This window comes from Clarias gariepinus, chromosome 2, assembly GCF_024256425.1.
Source record: "Clarias gariepinus isolate MV-2021 ecotype Netherlands chromosome 2, CGAR_prim_01v2, whole genome shotgun sequence".
Classification (NCBI taxonomy): Eukaryota; Metazoa; Chordata; class Actinopteri; order Siluriformes; family Clariidae; genus Clarias; species Clarias gariepinus.
The window spans coordinates 16,631,852-16,650,469 of record NC_071101.1 but is presented as its reverse complement, the minus strand read 5'-3'; the positions used below and the strand labels follow the sequence as shown (position 1 = coordinate 16,650,469).

The 18,618-nt window shown below is 39.3% G+C and overlaps 1 protein-coding gene across 20 annotated transcripts in view; it reads right to left on the bottom strand.

Annotated features, from left to right (window-relative positions):
- Window positions 1–18,618, bottom strand: part of LOC128543731 (protocadherin gamma-A11-like) — a 75,334-nt gene that overhangs the window by 32,440 nt on the left and 24,276 nt on the right. For 2 of the 20 annotated variants that reach the window (XM_053513964.1, XM_053513967.1), the window contains exon 1: window positions 15,173–17,704. The exons of 11 other annotated variants lie outside the window; for them this stretch is intronic. In XM_053513964.1, the coding sequence (XP_053369939.1) occupies window positions 15,173–17,611 (2,439 nt within the window). In that variant the 5' untranslated portion in view covers window positions 17,612–17,704. Of the gene's footprint in view, window positions 1–1,460; window positions 4,582–4,606; window positions 7,064–8,221; window positions 10,728–11,804; window positions 14,214–15,172; window positions 17,705–18,618 lie in introns of those variants that run through there. 7 more of the 20 variants (XM_053513962.1, XM_053513968.1, XM_053513961.1 and 4 more) reach the window with 4 other exon arrangements.

Genomic DNA, 18,618 nt, shown 5'->3' with positions numbered 1-18,618 from the left:
GTAAGTAGTTTATTAGTATCTTATTTTAAAGTAGATTCCCGGCACATAACTGTTTATTACATCACTTGTGGCGCAGGTTAAACTACAGGGAGATATCTAAGCACTGCAAAAGATTTTGTTTGAAATTGACGCATGCGCAGTACGCTGTCAAAACGTCCGCTTCATAATCTGTCACATAAGTGCTCATAACTTCCCTTCTACTCAGCATTTTGATTTCAATTATGATGCAAGGTGCAGTTTTCATAGTGTAGGTGTCATGTTGGGACGTGATGTTGGGATGATAAGTCGTGTCTGATTATTGAGGATTGTTCCTGGTTGTAGATGCATGACGGTCGTTTCTGTCTTTCGAATACTCTGTGTATACATGGTAAACTATAACGTTGATTGGCTCTATTTATTGACGCGCATAACCACGCCCATCTCGGGACAAAAGCGCTGAATTGATTGGCTCTGTTGAGTGACGTGTATGGCAGAAGCGCTGAATGAGTAAAAACAACGCTAGATGCTGTGACGTAATCTGGTTTGACAGACTTATCGACATACAGACACAATTTTTTGAGACTGGATTTGGGCCCTCCAGTATATGAAACGTAAAGATATCATTGAAAAAGCAAGTTCTGACCAATGTACGGACAAAAATCTGTATTTTATTTATATAGATGCGTACAGATGTCGATGTCTGTGAAGATGTATTATGTAAACAGTATAGTATCTTTGAAAATTTTAATTATAATTGTAGAAGTGAGATTAAGTAATATTTTGTCAAATACAGATTACACACCAGGTGAATATTTCTTTCGCATACGCCAGCTTAGAAGGTTCAGGGGTTGGCTTTGCTGATTTCTCATCATTAAGGCAGAGCCTTAAAAAGGTGAACCACAATTGTCCCAAATATTATAACCACATTTAAGAGCACATAAAGTATAAATTAATTTACATATGTAAGAGCACGTACATGTTATATAAAGGATAACTTTGTAGTTTATGTCCCATTCGAATACTTCTAGTTATAAAACTGTAGAATATTATTAAATTAGTTAATACGATTGCCCCAGAATAACCGTTCAATCCTGTACGTTTCCGTCCAAGCTAATGACCCTAAGCAGTTCCAGGCATTTCAAAATGAAATGCATGTTTTGCAGTTTCTGTCCACCTGAAAGAGGTGGATAATAAGGAATGAATGGAAGATTTGTAAAACACCCGCTCACCTGTCCATCGCTTAATCCTGAAAAGTTATCGCTTAATCCTGAATTGAACGAGGAATGTTAGAATGCATTTTTGGCAAATAAAATACTTAAATAGAAAATTCATAAGAATTTGGATTAAATAGTTACGTTTTTGTTCTTATTTTAATTCTTATCTAATTATATAAAAGCAAAACTTTAAAGTGAATTTGGTATCTAATGAGGAGTATGTGAAATGCTCCCTATTGATCCTTGAAGATATGTTGCTTGTCTCACCTCATCAAATTCGACACAAGATTTTTCCCTCTGCGCATGCGTGATTGTCTGTGTCCCGCTGGTGTCCAGACTAATGATGCTCTCCGTAGGAGGTCTGGCGTATTTCACATCACTCTTTCGAGAGTCAGTGGTTCTGTAAGTTTCATAATTGTACATATGCTGTAAAGTTCCTGTTCCCCCTACATCTGCGTAAAGAGGTGGATAATACGGAATAACTGGAAGATTAGCACCAGATTTGTAAAACATCCTCTCACGTCTCCATCTGTAGCATTTCACTGACAGTATAGCGATGATGGAGACAATAAAGAGAAACGAAACTACAGCCAAGGCCAGCACGAGATAAAATGTCAAGTTGTCATTTAATTCCTTGTCATGCGTAAAGTCAGTGAACTCGGAGAGCATTTCAGGGAAAGTGTCCGCCACAGCCACGTTAATATTGACTGTAGCTGAACGAGAGGGCTGTCCGTTGTCCTCCACTATAACAGTGAGTTTCTGTTTCACAGCATCTTTATCAGTGACTTGGCGCACAGTTCTTATTTCTCCATTCTGTGCGCCCACTTCAAACAGCGCCCTGTCTGTCGCTTTCTGCAGTTTATATGAGAGCCAGGCATTCTGTCCAGAGTCCACATCCACAGCCACCACTTTAGTCACTAGATAGCCCACCTCTGCTGAACGAGGAACCATTTCAGCCACCACAGAGCCACCAGTTTGTACTGGATACAGAATCTGAGGCGCGTTGTCATTCTGGTCCTGAATAATAATTCTCACACTCACGTTGCTGTTGAGAGGCGGGTTGCCTCCGTCCTGCGCTTTTACGCGAATATTGAACTCTTTTGTTTGCTCGTAATCAAAAGATCGAATAGCGAGAATCTCTCCGCTCTCTGCGTTAACGGAAATATAAGACGAAGCAGAAACTCCGTTGACAGAAAGATCTTCTAAAAAATAAGAAATGCGCGCATTATTCCCAGAGTCTCTGTCAGTTGCTGTCACTGCAAATATAGACACTCCAGGTGAATTATTCTCCATCACATAAGCGGTGTATGAGTGACGCTGGAAAACAGGGGCGTTGTCGTTCACATCAGATATTTTAAGTGTTAGCGTTTTATTTGTGGATAAAGATGGAGATCCTTCATCTGTAGCTGTGATCGTTATATTGTATTCAGAAAACATTTCACGATCTAAAACACGATCGGTGACTAAACTATAAAAATTGGAGGAAGCCGATTTGATGCGAAAAGGCAGATCTGAATTCACTGTGCATTTAATTTGTCCATTCTTTCCACTGTCTACGTCTTTAATATTTAACATAGCTACAGTCGAGTCAGGGATAGAATCTTCTGGTATTGGGTTGGAAAATGAAATAACACTGATAACAGGGGTATTGTCATTAATATCGATAATTTCAATGAGCACTTTACTAGCATCAACTAACCCGCCCTTATCATTCGCCTCGACATCTAGTTCATACTGTTTAGATTTTTCAAAATCTAGGAAACCTTCCACCTTTATTTCTCCAGTGTCCGAATCAATGCTGAACAAATCCATCGCTTCTTTTCCGGTGCTTTGTGAAAATGAATAGGTAATTTCGCCATTAGATCCTTTATCCTTGTCAGTAGCACTGACGACTACTACTAAACTATTTTTCAGAGAGTTCTCGAATAAAGATACTCGGTATATTGGCTGACTGAACACAGGAGAATTGTCGTTTACATCAAGAACAGTGACGGTAATTTTAACTGTTCCAGATTTTTGAGGAGTGCCACCATCAAATGCTGTCAAAATTAAATTATGCGTCTCTTGTTGCTCTCTGTCTAAAGGTGTTTTTAAAACCATTACAACATATTTGGTGCCGTCGCTACGTGATAATTCTTTCAGTGAGAAATGATCCATAGGATTAAGAGTGTATCTCTGCAGTGTATTCACCCCGACATCAGGATCATGTGCACTGTCTAAAGAAAACCGTGAACCAGAAAGTGCAGATTCAAATATTTCAATACTGATTTCTTTTCTGTCGAAAGCAGGTGCATGATCATTTATATCCAGAATTTCCACGTCGATTCTATGTAACTCCATTGGATTTTCTATAATAATCTGAAAATGTAAAGAGCATGGAGACACTTGAGCGCACAGCTCCTCTCTATCTATCCTCTCTCTCACTATCAGAGTGCCTTTATCCACATTCAGACCGATGTACTCACGACTGTCCTCCGTAAAGATCCGTGCTCTGCCAGATTTCAGTCTCTTTACATCCAAACCGAGATCCTGCACGATATTTCCCACCACTGATCCCTTATTCATCTCCTCTGGAATAGAATAACGGACCTGCCCGTGCGCAACGGCCATGACAAAAGCAAATCCAAGCATTGTCAGCCATGTCGAAACGCGGACTGTAGAGCCACTTATCCGAGCACCAAGCGAATAAAGACCAATCATTTTTTAAATCCTGTAAAACAGGCAGAATTAAGACAACTTAAATAGGGAAAAAAATCCCTATAGGTTTTGAAAGTCAATAATTCCGCGATGTATGTTTATCCGACAGTCCTGAGTGAAGAAAAAAATGCGGTGCACACCGTCGTAGTACAGAAGAGGATCTAAAAGCACCGTTTACAAATCTGCACACGCTGACCAACAGCGTCACTCAGAGTACTAGTAAAATATTACAACTAATAAGAGCTGGAAAATATTTTAAAAGTTATAATTACTTAAAAGATTTACATATCATTTTAGCAAACATGTTCACTTGAAAAAGAAAATCCGAAAATGAATAAACAGTTTTTAGTGCTACTCAAATAGAATTGCATATAAACATTTCATTCCAACTTACAGTAGAGATTTTCGATAATTACTTTAAATATATTTACAAATTATGACATATATTTTATTTGCCATTTTTTTACCCATCAAAAAATCCAGTCCGACTGTCGTTTCACTGCTGTTAATTGCTGTCTGGAATGCATCATTATTTAAACATAAACTCATTTGTCGAGAGAAAAGAGTCACGTGCATGGGTAATAACAATGCCGACTGGAATCAGTTCATCTAAAGTCCTGCACAGCACATAGTTTAGGTCATAGTCTATGTTATTACATGAGGTGAAAACGTAAATAATTGAAGCTGGTAGCATGTATTGGAGTAAGAGTTCTCACCTGGTCATAGTCGACGCTAGTTTTCTCTCTTTGCGCATGCGTAATGGTCTGAGTTTCACTGGTGTCCAGACTAATGATGCTCTCAGTAGGAGGTCTGGCGTATTTCACATCACTCTTTCGAGAGTCAGTGGTTCTGTAAGTTTCATAATTGTACATATGCTGTAAAGTTCCTGTTCCCCCTACATCTGCGTAAAGAGGTGGATAATACGGAATAACTGGGAGATTGGCACCAGATTTGTAAAACATCCTCTCACGTCTCCATCTGTAGCATTTCACTGACAGTATAGCGATGATGGAGACAATAAAGAGAAACGAAACTACAGCCAAGGCCAGCACGAGATAAAATGTCAAGTTGTCGTTTAATTCCTTGTCATGCGTAAAGTCAGTGAACTCAGAGAGCATTTCAGGGAAAGTGTCCGCCACAGCCACGTTAATATTGACTGTAGCTGAACGAGAGGGCTGTCCGTTGTCTTCCACTATAACAGTGAGTTTCTGTTTCACAGCATCTTTATCAGTGACTTGGCGCACAGTTCTTATTTCTCCATTCTGTGCGCCCACTTCAAACAGCGCCCTGTCTGTCGCTTTCTGCAGTTTATATGAGAGCCAGGCATTCTGTCCAGAGTCCACATCCACAGCCACCACTTTAGTCACTAGATAGCCCACCTCTGCTGAACGAGGAACCATTTCAGCCACCACAGAGCCACCAGTTTGTACTGGATACAGAATCTGAGGCGCGTTGTCATTCTGGTCCTGAATAATAATTCTCACACTCACGTTGCTGCTGAGAGGCGGGTTGCCTCCGTCCTGCGCTTTTACGCGAATATTGAACTCTTTTGTTTGCTCGTAATCAAAAGATCGAATAGCGAGAATCTCTCCGCTCTCTGCGTTAACGGAAATATAAGACGAAGCAGAAACTCCGTTGACAGAAAGATCTTCTAAAAAATAAGAAATGCGCGCATTATTCCCAGAGTCTCTGTCAGTTGCTGTCACTGCAAATATAGACACTCCAGGTGAATTATTCTCCATCACATAAGCGGTGTATGAGTGACGCTGGAAAACAGGGGCGTTGTCGTTCACATCAGATATTTTAAGTGTGAGTGTTTTATTAGTGGATAAAGATGGAGATCCTTCATCTGTAGCTGTGATCGTTATATTGTATTCAGAAAACATTTCACGATCTAAAACACGATCGGTGTTTAAACTATAGAAATTATTGGATGTCTCTTTGATGCGAAACGGCAGATCTGAATTCACTGTGCATTTAATTTGTCCGTTTTTACCCGAGTCTAAGTCTTTAATGTTAAACATCGCTACTGTAAAGTCGGGTGGGGAATCTTCAGGGATCGGATTAGAAAATGAGATAACACTGATAACAGGAGGATTGTCATTGACATCTGTAATTTCAATCAGCAGTTTACTGGTACCTGTTAGTCCGCCCTTATCCATCGCCTTAACGTCTAGTTCATGTTGCTTGGACTTTTCAAAATCTAGAGAGGATTTAACCCTTATTTCTCCTGTGTCCGAATTAATGATAAACAAATCCTTGGCCTCTCTTCCAGAGTTTTGTGAAAATGAATATGCTACCTCTCCATTAGATCCTTTGTCTTTGTCAGTAGCGCTAACTGTAACTACTAAACTATCTTTGGGTAATTTTTCTGACAAAGACACTCGGTATATTGGCTGACTGAACACAGGAGAATTGTCATTTACATCAAGAACATTGACGGTTATCTTAACTGTTCCAGATTTTTGAGGAGTGCCACCATCAAATGCTGTCAAAATTAAATTATGTGTCTCTTGTTGCTCTCTGTCTAAAGGTGTTTTTAAAACCATTGCAACATATTTAATTCCATCACTGCGAAATAATTCTTTCAAACTGAAATGGTCAGTGGAACTAAGTGTGTATCTTTGCAGTGTGTTCAGCCCGACATCGGGATCATGCGCACTGTCTAAAGAAAATAGTGAGTCGAGTGTTGCAGACTCCGGCACGTCAACAATAATTTCTCTTCTGTCAAACACAGGTGCATGATCATTAATGTCCAGTATTTCCACATCAATTCTATGTAACTCCATCGGATTATCTAGAATGATTTGAAAATGTAAAGAGCATGGAGACACTTGAGCGCACAGCTCCTCTCTATCTATCCTCTCTCTCACTATCAGAGTGCCTTTATCCACATTCAGACCGATGTACTCACGACTGTCCTCCGTAAAGATCCGTGCTCTGCCAGATTTCAGTCTCTTTACATCCAAACCGAGATCCTGCACGATATTTCCCACCACTGATCCCTTGTTCATCTCCTCTGGAATAGAATAACGGACCTGCCCGTGCGCAACGGCCATGACAAAAGCAAATCCAACCAGGAGCATTGTCAGCCATGTCGAAACGCGGACTGTAGAGCCACTTATCCGGGCATCGAGGGAATAAAGAAAACCCATATTAAACACTGTAACCTACACACGCTCCAGAAATCCTAGTGCGGTCTTCAAACCCAAAACTACTAAAAGACAGTAGTTCATAGACAGCTAATGTGCCAAACACGGGTCCAACCAAAGAGAAATCCTCCCGAATGCAATCGGAATACAGGGGAGGATCTAAAATAGAGCGTTTATAAACACTGTACACCCTAACCAACAGCGTCACTCAGAGTATTTATTAAAAATTACACCTGCTAACAAAAGCCAGCTATAGATAGATAGACAGACAGACAGATAGATAGATAGATAGATAGATAGATAGATAGAAATTAACTTCTTGACCATTATGTCTATGGCTTGTGTGGATTGCCAAAAGGATCAAAATATAATTTCATACAACATGCTTGAGATGAAAACGTTTAAAAAAAACATGACAAATACTCTAAAACGTATGAAAATGTATAAAAAAATAAAAGCTGTATTTTCTATTGTAAAAATGCAAAAACATACACTTTAAAAAAATGCTGTGGCTGGGTTATGGTTAGGTTGTTTTTTAACCCAGCAGTTTTTAGAGTGTATTATGTTTAGAGATTGTTAGTTACCATTACATTGTCTATACTGTATGTTTAGACAAAATGTTCAAATGAGTAATGTTCTTTTTTTTTGACCATCTGCGAAAACCTACAAATATCCTACATGACAAACACCTTATTGTTACCCTGGCACATAAGGTTTTAAATAAAATCTTAATAGTAATATGAATAAACTTTACAATGCTGAGCCGGTTAACATTTAAAAATACCTTGATGTTTGTCCATGACTGCAGGCTGTACTGCAGTGTCAACATGGAAAGTTTGTACAGTCAGGGAAAGAGTAGGGTTTATTTTATATGTAAGCTCGTGTTTTAATGCTTTTCGCAAAATGTTTGAGATTCGTCTATCAGTCTGTTGTTTCGGTTAGTTTTAAGCAAAGGGCTAGTTTACATCATGATGCAAAGGGAAAAAAACTGTAAGTACATTTGATAATTAAAAATGCTCTCCGGTCGTTATAGAAATTAAATACAAAAAGGATGTTTTTTTCTCATATGACGGTAATGTGAAGCAGCAAAATTCCATTATAGCTTATAAATGTCTATTAAAACATAAGGTATAAAAAATGTGCCAATATCTGTAGACGTGTTTTTATTGCAGCTCTCACCTGATTATGTTGATCATTCTCTTTCTCCATTCGCGAATGCGTAAGAGTCTGAGTTCCACTGCTCTCCAGACTAATGATGCTCTCAGTAGGAGGTCTGGCGTATTTCACATCACTCTTTCGAGAGTCAGTGGTTCTGTAAGTTTCATAATTGTACATATGCTGTAAAGTTCCTGTTCCCCCTACATCTGCGTAAAGAGGTGGATAATACGGAATAACTGGGAGATTGGCACCAGATTTGTAAAACATCCGTTCACGTCTCCATCTGTAGCATTTCACTGACAGTATAACGATGATGGAGACAATAAAGAGAAACGAAACTACAGCCAAGGCCAGCACGAGATAAAATGTCAAGTTGTCATTTAATTCCTTGTCATGCGTAAAGTCAGTGAACTCGGAGAGCATTTCAGGGAAAGTGTCCGCCACAGCCACGTTAATATTGACTGTAGCTGAACGAGAGGGCTGTCCGTTGTCCTCCACTATAACAGTGAGTTTCTGTTTCACAGCATCTTTATCAGTGACTTGGCGCACAGTTCTTATTTCTCCATTCTGTGCGCCCACTTCAAACAGCGCCCTGTCTGTCGCTTTCTGCAGTTTATATGAGAGCCAGGCATTCTGTCCAGAGTCCACATCCACAGCCACCACTTTAGTCACTAGATAGCCCACCTCTGCTGAACGAGGAACCATTTCAGCCACCACAGAGCCACCAGTTTGTACTGGATACAGAATCTGAGGCGCGTTGTCATTCTGGTCCTGAATAATAATTCTCACACTCACGTTGCTGCTGAGAGGCGGGTTGCCTCCGTCCTGCGCTTTTACGCGAATATTGAACTCTTTTGTTTGCTCGAAATCAAAAGATCGAATAGCGAGAATCTCTCCGCTCTCTGCGTTAACGGAAATATAAGACGAAGCAGAAACTCCGTTGACAGAAAGATCTTCTAAAAAATAAGAAATGCGCGCATTATTCCCAGAGTCTCTGTCAGTTGCTGTCACTGCAAATATAGACACTCCAGGTGAATTATTCTCCATCACATAAGCGGTGTATGAGTGACGCTGGAAAACAGGGGCGTTGTCGTTCACATCAGATATTTTAAGTGTGAGTGTTTTATTAGTGGATAAAGATGGAGATCCTTCATCTGTAGCTGTGATCGTTATATTGTATTCAGAAAACATTTCACGATCTAAAACACGATCGGTGTTTAAACTATAGAAATTATTGGATGTCTCTTTGATGCGAAACGGAAGATCTGAATTCACTGTGCATTTAATTTGTCCGTTTTTACCCGAGTCTAAGTCTTTAATGTTAAACATCGCTACTGTAAAGTCGGGAGGGGAATCTTCAGGGATCGGATTAGAAAATGAAATAACACTGATAACAGGAGGATTGTCATTGACATCTGTAATTTCAATCAGCAGTTTACTGGTACCTGTTAGTCCGCCCTTATCCATCGCCTTAACGTCTAGTTCATGTTGCTTGGACTTTTCAAAATCTAGAGAGGATTTAACCCTTATTTCTCCTGTGTCCGAATTAATGATAAACAAATCCTTGGCCTCTCTTCCAGAGGTTTGTAAAAATGAATAGATAACCTCTCCATTAGATCCTTTGTCTTTGTCAGTAGCGCTAACTGTAACTACTAAACTGTCTTTGGGTAATTTTTCTGACAAAGACACTCGGTATATTGGCTGACTGAACACAGGAGAATTGTCGTTCACATCAAGAACATTGACGGTTATCTTAACTGTTCCAGATTTTTGAGGAGTGCCACCATCAAATGCTGTCAAAATTAAATTATGTGTCTCTTGTTGCTCTCTGTCTAAAGGAGCTTTCAAAACCACTGCAACATATTTAATTCCATCACTGCGAGATAAATCTCTTAAGCTGAAATGGTCAGTGGAACTAAGTGTGTATCTTTGCAGTGTGTTCAGCCCGACATCGGGATCATGCGCACTGTCTAAAGAAAATAGTGAGTCGAGTGTTGCAGACTCCGGCACCTCAATAATAATTGCTTTTCTGTCAAACACAGGTGCATGATCATTAATGTCCAGTATTTCCACATCAATTCTATGCAACTCCATCGGATTATCTAGAATGATCTGAAAATGTAAAGAGCATGGAGACACTTGAGCGCACAGCTCCTCTCTATCTATTCTCTCTCTCACTATCAGAGTGCCTTTATCCACATTCAGACCGATGTACTCACGACTGTCCTCCGTAAAGATCCGTGCTCTGCCAGATTTCAGTCTCTTTACATCCAAACCGAGATCCTGCACGATATTTCCCACCACTGATCCCTTGTTCATCTCCTCTGGAATAGAATAACGGACCTGTCCGTGCGCAACGGCCATGACAAAAGCAAATCCAGCCAGGAGCATTGTCAGCCATGTCGAAACGCGGACTGTAGAGCCACTTATCCGGGCATCGAGGAAATAAAGAAAACCCATATTAAACACTGTAACCTACACACGATCCAGAAATCCTAGTGCAGACAGTATTTAATTGATGGCTAATGTGTAAAACATCGGACCAACCAAAAAGAAATCCTCCAGAATGGATCGCAATACGGGAGGATCTAAAAACGAGCGTTACTAAACACTGTACACCCTAACCAACAGCGTCACTCAGAGTATTTATTAAAAATTACACCTGCTAACAAAAGCCAGCTATGGATAGATCAAAACGACATCGAATAATTTATATAATCTTTGATAGATAGATAGATAGATAGATAGATAGATAGATAGATAGATAGATAGATAAAAATAACTTTTTGACAATTATGTCTCTGGCTTGTAGGAATTGCCAAAAGGATAAAAAAAAAACAATTTCATATAACATGCTTGAAATGTAAACGACAACAAAAACATGACAAATACTCTAAAACGTATGAAAATGCAAAAAAAAAAAACTGAAAGCTGGATTTTCTATTTAAAAAATGCAAATACATATTATGTTCAGAGAATTTTAGTTACAATTCACTTGTCTATATGTTTAGACAAAATGTTCAAATAAATAATATTGCTTGTATTGTCCCTCTGCAACAACCTTCAAATGTCGTACATGGCAAACACCCAATTGTTACCCTGACACAAAGGTTTTAAATATATAATCTGTTCAGTAACATAGGTAACCTTAATAATGCTGAGCCGGTTGATACTTAAAATCACCTTGATGTTTGTCAGTGACTGCAGGCTGTACTGCAGTGTCAACATGGAGAGTTTGTACAGTCAGGGAAAAAGTAGGCTTTATTTTATATATAAGCTCGTGTTTTAATGCTTCCAGAAAATTTTTTTAAAGATTTGTTTATTAGTCTGATGTTAAGGTTAGTTTAAGCAGGAGGTTAGTTTACATCATGATGCAAAGCAAAAAAAAAACAAAAAAAAACATTAAGTACATTTGATAATAAAAAAATGCAATGCTCGCCGGTCGTTATGAAAAAAATAATAGCAAAAATAATGTATATTGTTTCTTCTCATAAGACAGTAATGTGCGGCAGCAAAATTGCATTTTGTTTTTAAATTCTTATAAAAACTTTAGGTATAAAAAAATGTGCCAATATCTGTAGACCTGTTTTATTGCAGCTCTCACCTCATCATGCGTAAGAGTCTGTGTTCCACTGGTGTCCAGACTAATGATGCTCTCAGTAGGAGGTCTGGCGTATTTCACATCACTCTTTCGAGAGTCAGTGGTTCTGTAAGTTTCATAATTGTACATATGCTGTAAAGTTCCTGTCCCCCCTACATCTGCGTAAAGAGGTGGATAATACGGAATAACTGGGAGATTGGCACCAGATTTGTAAAACATCCGCTCACGTCTCCATCTGTAGCATTTCACTGACAGTATAGCGATGATGGAGACAATAAAGAGAAACGAAACTACAGCCAAGGCCAGCACGAGATAAAATGTCAAGTTGTCATTTAATTCCTTGTCATGCGTAAAGTCAGTGAACTCGGAGAGCATTTCAGGGAAAGTGTCCGCCACAGCCACGTTAATATTGACTGTAGCTGAACGAGAGGGCTGTCCGTTGTCCTCCACTATAACAGTGAGTTTCTGTTTCACAGCATCTTTATCAGTGACTTGGCGCACAGTTCTTATTTCTCCATTCTGTGCGCCCACTTCAAACAGTGCCCTGTCTGTCGCTTTCTGCAGTTTATATGAGAGCCAGGCATTCTGTCCAGAGTCCACATCCACAGCCACCACTTTAGTCACTAGATAGCCCACCTCTGCTGAACGAGGAACCATTTCAGCCACCACAGAGCCACCAGTTTGTACTGGATACAGAATCTGAGGCGCGTTGTCATTCTGGTCCTGAATAATAATTCTCACACTCACGTTGCTGCTGAGAGGCGGGTTGCCTCCGTCCTGCGCTTTTACGCGAATATTGAACTCTTTTGTTTGCTCGAAATCAAAAGATCGAATAGCGAGAATCTCTCCGCTCTCTGCGTTAACGGAAATATAAGACGAAGCAGAAACTCCGTTGACAAAAAGATCTTCTAAAAAATAAGAAATGCGCGCATTATTCCCAGAGTCTCTGTCAGTTGCTGTCACTGCAAATATAGACACTCCAGGTGAATTATTCTCCATCACATAAGCGGTGTATGAGTGACGCTGGAAAACAGGGGCGTTGTCGTTCACATCAGATATTTTAAGTGTGAGTGTTTTATTAGTGGATAAAGATGGAGATCCTTCATCTGTAGCTGTGATCGTTATATTGTATTCAGAAAACATTTCACGATCTAAAACACGATCAGTGACTAAACTATAAAAATTAGAGGATGTCAGTTTGATGCGAAACGGCAAATCTGAATTCACTGTGCATTTAATTTGTCCGTTTTTACCCGAGTCTAAGTCTTTAATATTGAACATTGCTACAGCCGAGTCGGGTAAGGAATCTTCAGGGATCATGTTAGAAAATGAAATAACACTAATAACAGGGGGATTGTCATTGACATCTGTAATTTCAATCAGCAGTTTACTGGTATCAGTTTGCCCGCCCTTATCAACCGCCTCGACATCTAGTTCATAATGTTTGGATTTTTCAAAATCTAAGAAACCTTTTACTTTTATTTCCCCAGTATCTGAATCAATACTAAACAAATCTAGTGTTTCTTGTTCTGTGCTTTGTGAAAATGAATAGGAAACCTCTCCGTTAGATCCTTTATCCTTGTCAGTTGCACTGACGACCACTACTAAACTATCTCTGGCTATATTTTCTGACAAAGACACTCGGTATATTGGCTGACTGAACACAGGAGAATTGTCGTTTACATCAAGAACAGTGACAGTTATTTTAACTGTTCCAGATTTTTGTGGAGTGCCACCATCAAATGCTGTCAAAATTAATTTATGCTCTTCCTGAAGCTCTCTATCTAGGGGTGTTTTTAAAATCATTTCAAAATATTTGCTACCGTCGCTACGGGATAATTCTTTTAATGTGAAATAATTTGTGGGATCAAGGGTATATCTTTGCAATGCATTACGTCCAGCATCCGGATCATACGCACTTTGTAAAGAAAACCGTGCCCCCGGGGCAACCGATTCCATTATTTCAATGCTCATTTCTTTTTTGTGGAAAGCAGGTGCATGATCATTAATATCCAGAATTTCCACGTCAATTCTATGTAACTCCATCGGATTATCTAGAATAATCTGAAAATGTAAAGAGCATGGAGACACTTGAGCGCACAGCTCCTCTCTATCTATCCTCTCTCTCACTATCAGAGTGCCTTTATCCACATTCAGACCGATGTACTCACGACTGTCCTCCGTAAAGATCCGTGCTCTGCCAGATTTCAGTCTCTTTACATCCAAACCGAGATCCTGCACGATATTTCCCACCACTGATCCCTTGTTCATCTCCTCTGGAATAGAATAACGGACCTGCCCGTGCGCAACGGCCATGACAAAAGCAAATCCAACCAGGAGCATTGTCAGCCATGTCGAAACGCAAACTGTAAAGCCATTTATCCGGGCATCGAGGGAATAAAGAAAACCCATATTAAAAGCTTTTTTGCTTTACAGATCCAAAAATTTTAATTGATCTTAACTTGAAAAAAATTTGCCGTAGGGCAATTCATTCGCGACTGCTCCTGATTCTATAGACAATCTTTTGCGAAGAGAAATCCAAGCAGAATGCAATCTTTACACGGGGAGGATCTAAGATTAATCATTAAGAAGCTATAACCCTGACCAACAGCGTCCCTCAGAGCATCAAATACGTATTGCAACTGGTAAGAAAATCCAGATAAAAATAGAATGACTGAAAGACAAGCAGTCTGTTTTAAGTTACGGTTATTTATTCAAAAGGTGAAGTCGTTGCGCCTTTTCTTGAACTAGATATGACAAATTAACCAAAGAGAGTAAACAGCATTTGCACATAACTTACAAAACAAGTAAGTGCAAAAAAATACTTCAAACAACTGAAACAAACAATGCATACAAATAAATACAAAACTATATGTTTTGAAAGGCAGAGAAAGCTGTCTAAAAAGAGCCAGTAGTGCCATCCCCCATGACTGAATATTTAAATGAACTCTTTAAAGACATTTAACCTTTCCTAAATCATGGATTCCAAACATATACTGAATCAATTTTGTTAACACGTTTCTGCTTCTCTATTTGCTCAACGACCCGCATTCCACATGTCGCAAAACAAAGATAAAGTATTAATAAAGTGGCAACAAACAGGAAATAAATCTTAGCATTGGTGATGGTCTAGTGTTATATATCCTGATTCACACGAGGATTCCTTCATATGACATTAAATTGTCTGTATTTTTGTCAAATAAAATAACATCATTGAAAGGATATATGAATTTCGATTAAACAGATACAGATATTTGTTCTATGACCGTTATAAAAAAGCAAAACTTAAAACAGAATTTGGTTTCTAATGACAAGTATATGAAATGCTAGTTATTCATTCATTTAGATATGATGTTGCTTGTAGCGCTTACCTCATCAAATTCGACACAAGATCTTTCCCTCTGCGCGTGCGTGATTGTCTGTGTCCCACTGGTGTCCAGACTAATGATGCTCTCAGTAGGAGGTCTGGCGTATTTCACATCACTCTTTCGAGAGTCAGTGGTTCTGTAAGTTTCATAATTGTACATATGCTGTAAAGTTCCTGTCCCCCCTACATCTGCGTAAAGAGGTGGATAATACGGAATAACTGGAAGATTAGCACCAGATTTGTAAAACATCCGTTCACGTCTCCATCTGTAGCATTTCACTGACAGTATAGCGATGATGGAGACAATAAAGAGAAACGAAACTACAGCCAAGGCCAGCACGAGATAAAATGTCAAGTTGTCGTTTAATTCCTTGTCATGCGTAAAGTCAGTGAACTCGGAGAGCATTTCAGGGAAAGTGTCCGCCACAGCCACGTTAATATTGACTGTAGCTGAACGAGAGGGCTGTCCGTTGTCCTCCACTATAACAGTGAGTTTCTGTTTCACAGCATCTTTATCAGTGACTTGGCGCACAGTTCTTATCTCTCCATTCTGTGCGCCCACTTCAAACAGCGCCCTGTCTGTCGCTTTCTGCAGTTTATATGAGAGCCAGGCATTCTGTCCAGAGTCCACATCCACAGCCACCACTTTAGTCACTAGATAGCCCACCTCTGCTGAACGAGGAACCATTTCAGCCACCACAGAGCCACCAGTTTGTACTGGATACAGAATCTGAGGCGCGTTGTCATTCTGGTCCTGAATAATAATTCTCACACTCACGTTGCTGCTGAGAGGCGGGTTGCCTCCGTCCTGCGCTTTTACGCGAATATTGAACTCTTTTGTTTGCTCGAAATCAAAAGATCGAATAGCGAGAATCTCTCCGCTCTCTGCGTTAACGGAAATATAAGACGAAGCAGAAACTCCGTTGACAAAAAGATCTTCTAAAAAATAAGAAATGCGCGCATTATTCCCAGAGTCTCTGTCAGTTGCTGTCACTGCAAATATAGACACTCCAGGTGAATTATTCTCCATCACATAAGCGGTGTATGAGTGACGCTGGAAAACAGGGGCGTTGTCGTTCACATCAGATATTTTAAGTGTTAGTGTTTTATTAGTGGATAAAGATGGAGATCCTTCATCTGTAGCTGTGATCGTTATATTGTATTCAGAAAACATTTCACGATCTAAAACACGATTAGTGACTAAACTGTAAAAATTAGAGGAAGCCGATTTGATTTGAAATGGAAGATCTAAATTCACTGTGCATTTAATTTGTCCGTTTTTACCCGAGTCTAAGTCTTTAATGTTAAACATCGCTACTGTAAAGTCGTGTGGGGAATCTTCAGGGATCGGATTAGAAAATGAGATAACACTGATAACAGGAGGATTGTCATTGACATCTGTAATTTCAATCAGCAGTTTACTGGTACCTGTTAGTCCGCCCTTATCCATCACTTTAAGATCAAGTTCATGTTGCTTGGTCTTTTCGAAATCTAAGGAAGATTTTACCTTTATTTCACCTGTGTCCGAATTAATGGTAAACAAATCCATGGCCTCTCTTCCGGTGCTTTGTGAAAATGAATATGTAACCTCTCCATAAGATCCTTTGTCGTCGTCAGTAGCACTGACTGAAACTACTAAACTATCTTTGGGAATATTTTCTGACAAAGATACTCGATATATTGGCTGACTGAACACAGGAGAATTGTCATTTACATCAAGAACATTGACGGTTATCTTAACTGTTCCAGATTTTTGAGGAGTGCCACCATCAAATGCTGTCAAAATTAAATTATGTGTCTCTTGTTGCTCTCTGTCTAAAGGTGTTTCTAAAACCATCTCAACATATTTAGTGCCATCATTCCGAGTCAATTCTTTTAAACTAAAATTATTCGTAGGATTAAGGGAGTATCTCTGCAGTGTATTCAGCCCGACATCGGGATCATGCGCACTGTCTAAAGAAAAGAGTGACCCACGGGCAGTAGATTCGGGGACATCAATAATTATTTTTTTTCGGTCGAAGGCAGGTGCATGATCATTGATGTCCAGTATTTCCACGTCAAATCTATGGAGCTCCATTGGATTTTCTATAATAATCTGAAAATGTAAAGAGCATGGAGACACTTGAGCGCACAGCTCCTCTCTATCTATCCTCTCTCTCACTATCAGAGTGCCTTTATCCACATTCAGACCGATGTACTCACGACTGTCCTCCGTAAAGATCCGTGCTCTGCCAGATTTCAGTCTCTTTACATCCAAACCGAGATCCTGCACGATATTTCCCACCACTGATCCCTTGTTCATCTCCTCTGGAATAGAATAACGGACCTGCCCGTGCGCAGGGGCAAAGACAAAAGCAAATACAACCAGGAGCATTGTCAGCCATGTCGAAACGCGAGCTGTAGAGCCACTTATCCGAGCAACGGTAGAACAACGAGAACACATATTATTAATACTTCAAAGTCGACACCATGAATTTTAACGCAGGATTTTACAAATAAGAAAAATATATATATCAAAAGTAACAATTCGTCTACGATGTCTGTTTAATAGAGAGACAGTTGCAAATGAAGAGAAACTCTGTGCTCTTGCAGCCAGAATACAGGGGAGGATCTGTTTTAAAACTGCAGATCTTGACCAACAGCGTCACTCAGAGCAATATACTATTATTGCATCTGATTAAAGCTGAAAAAATGCTCAAGTCTGTGGTATTACTATCAATACACATTATACTCTGAATTTGCTGTCATTGACCATTACTAATATTCAGTATTAGTAATTCTAAATACATTCTCCTGAACCGAAAACAGAGTGAATGTGAGGATATTGGCATAATGTAATTTGAGACAGTTCAACCTAAGAGCAATTTTTTTCCCTTATAAGTAAAATATTAGTCTCTAAAGCTTAAAGAAAATTATTTTTTAAACATCATGGTTAAATTAATTTGTCATCATATAAAGGCACATGGGCTGCATTTAACTGGGCGCTGGCACCAATAAGCTTGAGGTATATTTTATTTTCATAACCTTATAAAATTGCCAGGATAATACATTCAAATTAAATCTAATGCAAAGCTTTCAGACCCTTTCACGTTTTCTACTTTTAGTTATGTTTCACAATCTTTTAAAAATGGATTCTAATCCTTTACCCCCTAATAGTCCACAATGACAAAGTAAAAATAGAGCCTATATTTACTAAGCGTCTCAGAGTAGGATATCGTTCATAAATGGCCAGAAAATCACAGATTTACGTAATTTTAGGAATAGGAGTAAGAGCAATTTATCAACATTCTAAAAAATGGGAAATCATGCCTATCTTAACCAAAACTCAGAAGAGCTCCTGAGGTGTCCTAGGGGGCTAGGATTTGCAAGAAAATGGCGTTCAGAAGAGACATTTTGGCAACATTGAATTACATGGAGATCATAAAAGATAAATTTGGTCAAGATGGAATA